Here is a 3,914-nt window from a genome sequence, read left to right on the forward strand (position 1 = left end):
ATGTAATGAGGAATACGAATCAAATTACTTAAAAAATGTATTGAATCTCTTATATCTTGTTGTTCATGACCAAAAGCCATATTTGGTACCGAATGAGAAGTAAACTTCTTTAAAAAATATCATCATGATTGCATGGTTAATGTCCCAAAATATCCGCTTGCATTTACCCATCCGATTTAACAGCAAGAAAATACATTGACCGTCTCTAAGGTGACATACTACCTAGATAATTGACAAGTATAAAAATATAGATTTCAAATGAATACATGCCTGCTATTCGATAAAATTCTGCTTTGCATGCTGCCACATCCGATCTAAATCCTATGGTCCTGCTACCGATCTCGGCGAACACCTTAATGACACCTTTCACCGCCCGGCATACTGAAGAAGGTGAAATCCCATGGACAGCACCCACTACTATATAGTGGGTGCCGGTGGCCAAAAACTGCAGTGTAACAAGCACACTTAGAAGTGGCGGAAGTGGATTTGACCGACTCGTCGGCCGGACCATTGATTGGTACGCCCTGTCAACAAGCTGTATGATAGAGTGTGGCCGGAATCTGTACCGGTTGAATACCTCTAATTCTGACATCACTTCCAGCGGGTTGGTTCGGTCCTGGAAAACTCGCGGAATCGGCAAACCAGCGATGCGGTTACGAATACGCCGAATTCGGCGTCTGATGTCGGCCATTTTTAATCCATCTATAACGCGTTTAAACCAACAACAAAGCAGGTTTAGCTAACGGGTTTAAGTCAATCAATAGATTCAAATGGTTTAACAGTTTGAGCAAACATGCTTTCACTTTAATTGGCACGAATACAGACGTCAAAAGTATGTCAAAGTCAAGTTTCAGTTTTATTATCATAAACATAAAAATGCCATTGCTATTATACATAATATAATTTAAAGACGGTGAACAAGTCATTTCTATACACACACAAATATACCTATTAATAATAAGAAAACTATGTTGTTAAATATTTAAAAAGCGAAATAGAATAATCTTATTGATCCATAACTTCCCCATTTACACAATAATAATTTATGTTTGTAAATAACATGCCTGACGAAATTATATGGTTTGAATATTGTTGAATATAAGAACAAATTTGACATAGATATCGCATTGAAAAGAACGTGCACGAGGATTTCGTGTTTGACATATCGCTAACTGTGTATGTTTAATAGAATGAGACTTTTTAGTGTCTAAATGTTGGTTTTAATTCTGGTTTTGATTTATATATTGATGTATTATCTTTTTAAATGGTAACACTTTACCTTGTTGTTCTAGTTCATTTGTAGAAAACAATAACGTGTACATATATACAATTTAATTATAACGTTGGTCACATGCTAGATATATACATTTTGCTAGTTTATTTAGCGTACCTACGTAATAACTATTCATTAAATATCAAAATCCATGCAAAGTTGTAAAGTTGGCCAAGACCATTAATTTCTTGGTAAACATGAAGATCTCAGATATCTATAATATGGACACACCAATAGTAGAAAATGATAATCTGTTTCGACAGTACGCATATCTTATTTTGTGCACATTCTCTCTCCACTATCGATGCCTCTGAAACTACCTTACTCAATTTTATAAGTTTATGTTAAGAAAACATGAATCGTCAAAATGCTATTCTATGTTTCATTATATTAATTGTTAAGACTGGGTACACATACAATACTTTTCTTCATAATAATTCCTACTTAATAAGCATTAAGTTTGCTTGTTTATTGCTTTTCTACGGATTGGTTTATATTTGTATTGCTTAAATAAAATGAAGAAAAAGTCAAATTATTTCATATTATCAAATGTGTCATGTTGTGAACTGTACGATATGCACACGGTAATAATAACGCTTTATGATATAACGTAGCAAACAACAAACGAGGTTAACAAGACATTCTTAAACGTCTAAATAAACACAAATATACCGCTTGAAACGATATTCGCGAGGCTCGAAGTATTTCGGCCAGTCCCTGATAAATCGAGCCAACGGGTTTCGATTGTATAGATATTTGCAAACGTCTTTTTGAGTACGCGTCAACGAAATTTAATTTGAAGTACCATGTAATTCATATTTGTTTGTTACAATAAACGTGCCTTATTTTTTAGTACTAAGTAAAGTATTATTAAGGTGTGATGTTTATTTGTTGAATAACAAAAATCAATTTCCGTCCGAATAAAAACGCGTTTAGCCACTTTATCAGAACGTTGGTTAAAAAACAACAACTCAAATATACTTATCAAATAACAACTGGGATAATAAAACATGTTACATAAAAAAACGTTAGCAATAATATATTATTATTATTAAACGCGCATTGACTATTAGCGAGAAGAAGAAATGACCTTCTGGTGAAAATTTTCAATGTCTCCTGAAGGTCGCAACGATGTTACCCAAAGGTTGTATTTGAAAAAATACTTTTGAAATTATTTACAAGCATTTTTTTTTAGTATATCCTTAATGTTGCTCTACATCTGTTAATGAAAATGTCAAGCCAATGGGGTTCGACTGTATAGATAATTAAAAACGTCTTATTTGGTACGCGGCTAAGAAAATTATTTGAAGTTCCATGTAATCCATTCAATTGGTATATAATTTCGAAGCCAAATGTAAAGAACACATAGCTTAGTTCACATGAGGCCATGTCCCTAGTATGTACCTAAAAGATCGACGTTTAGATTGTAGAGGTTAATATGTGTTAAGCTCACGTCTAGTATGGTCCTTGTTATGTGCTTTTAGAACAAGGTCGACAACTAGCAGGCGGTGGTTTTCATAGGTTCAGCTCAGGCCCAAGCCGTTCATAGCATGTGCCTACTCAGTGGACTATCAGCTGGCGGAGGTTACTATATTTTCAGCATATTCCAAGGTTATTTATGTCTCTTATATGTGCCAACAATGCAGTTCAGGTATAGTATTTACCTTATAGGTGTATACTAGGGCGACAACCAGTAGGCGGCGGTCACCATATGTTCAGATTAGGCTTAGTATAAGCTAGGGTCCAAGGCCATGCCGGCAGTCACTATACAATCAGTACAGGACTAGTAAGTCTCTTTTATGCATATGCTAGGGCGTCAGGCATAACGAGGATGACACTGTGTGATCCAACTATATTGATTTTCAACAATCTGTTTAGTTCAAGCCTAGTATATCCCTACACGTGTCTTCTAGCGCGGTAACAAGTAGGCGGATATCATTCTTTGTTCAGTTCAGGACTCATATGTCTTTATTGTATGCCTACCTGGGCGACAACCAGTAGGCGGCGGTCATTAATTATGTGATCAAATCAGGCCTGGTATGTCTTTTTCGTGCCGAACAGGGTGACAACAAGTAGGCTGATTCACTAGATGCGCACATGAGGGCGACAACTGGTACGTGCAGGCCAATTTATGTTTATTCAGGCCCTGTATGTTCCAATGATAAAGATACTTGTGCATTAAGCAGCATGGCCTGCTAATGTTTGAGCCTGAATGATGACCTTATATATGCCCGCTAGGGCACTAGGACATGCAGAGGACACTGCGCATTCACTTTAGGTCATGTACGTCACACTTACATGTCTATTAGTGCGATAACCAGTAGTTTGATGCAATTTTATGCCCAGTTCACGTCTAGTAACTCCATATAATGAGTAAACTATGGCAACAGAAGTATGAGGTCATTATATACTCTCTTCAGGCCCAGGTAATGTTTTTATAGGGCACCAGGTCATGATGAAGATCGCTGTTGATTAAGGTAAAGACTCGTACATGTTTTGTTCAAGACTGAAATGTCCCTTTTGTGATCCCAAACTTTCGACAACTAGTTGTTTGAGGTCTTCTGGTCTTCTATTCAGGGATAAAATGTCGCTATTATGTTCCTACTCGGGCGAGAAATAGTATGGTGCGGTTTAAGATATA

The 3,914-nt window shown here is 36.3% G+C and overlaps 1 protein-coding gene across 1 annotated transcript; it reads right to left on the reverse strand.

Annotated features, from left to right (window-relative positions):
• Positions 1 to 205: 205 nt before the first annotated feature.
• LOC128230728 (uncharacterized) lies at positions 206 to 691 on the reverse strand. Its single transcript, XM_052943174.1, has one exon. The coding sequence runs from the start codon at positions 689 to 691 to the stop codon at positions 206 to 208; it is 486 nt and encodes a 161-aa protein (XP_052799134.1).
• Positions 692 to 3,914: the final 3,223 nt, after the last annotated feature.

Source organism: Mya arenaria, chromosome 4, assembly GCF_026914265.1.
Source record: "Mya arenaria isolate MELC-2E11 chromosome 4, ASM2691426v1".
NCBI lineage: Eukaryota > Metazoa > Mollusca > Bivalvia > Myida > Myidae > Mya > Mya arenaria.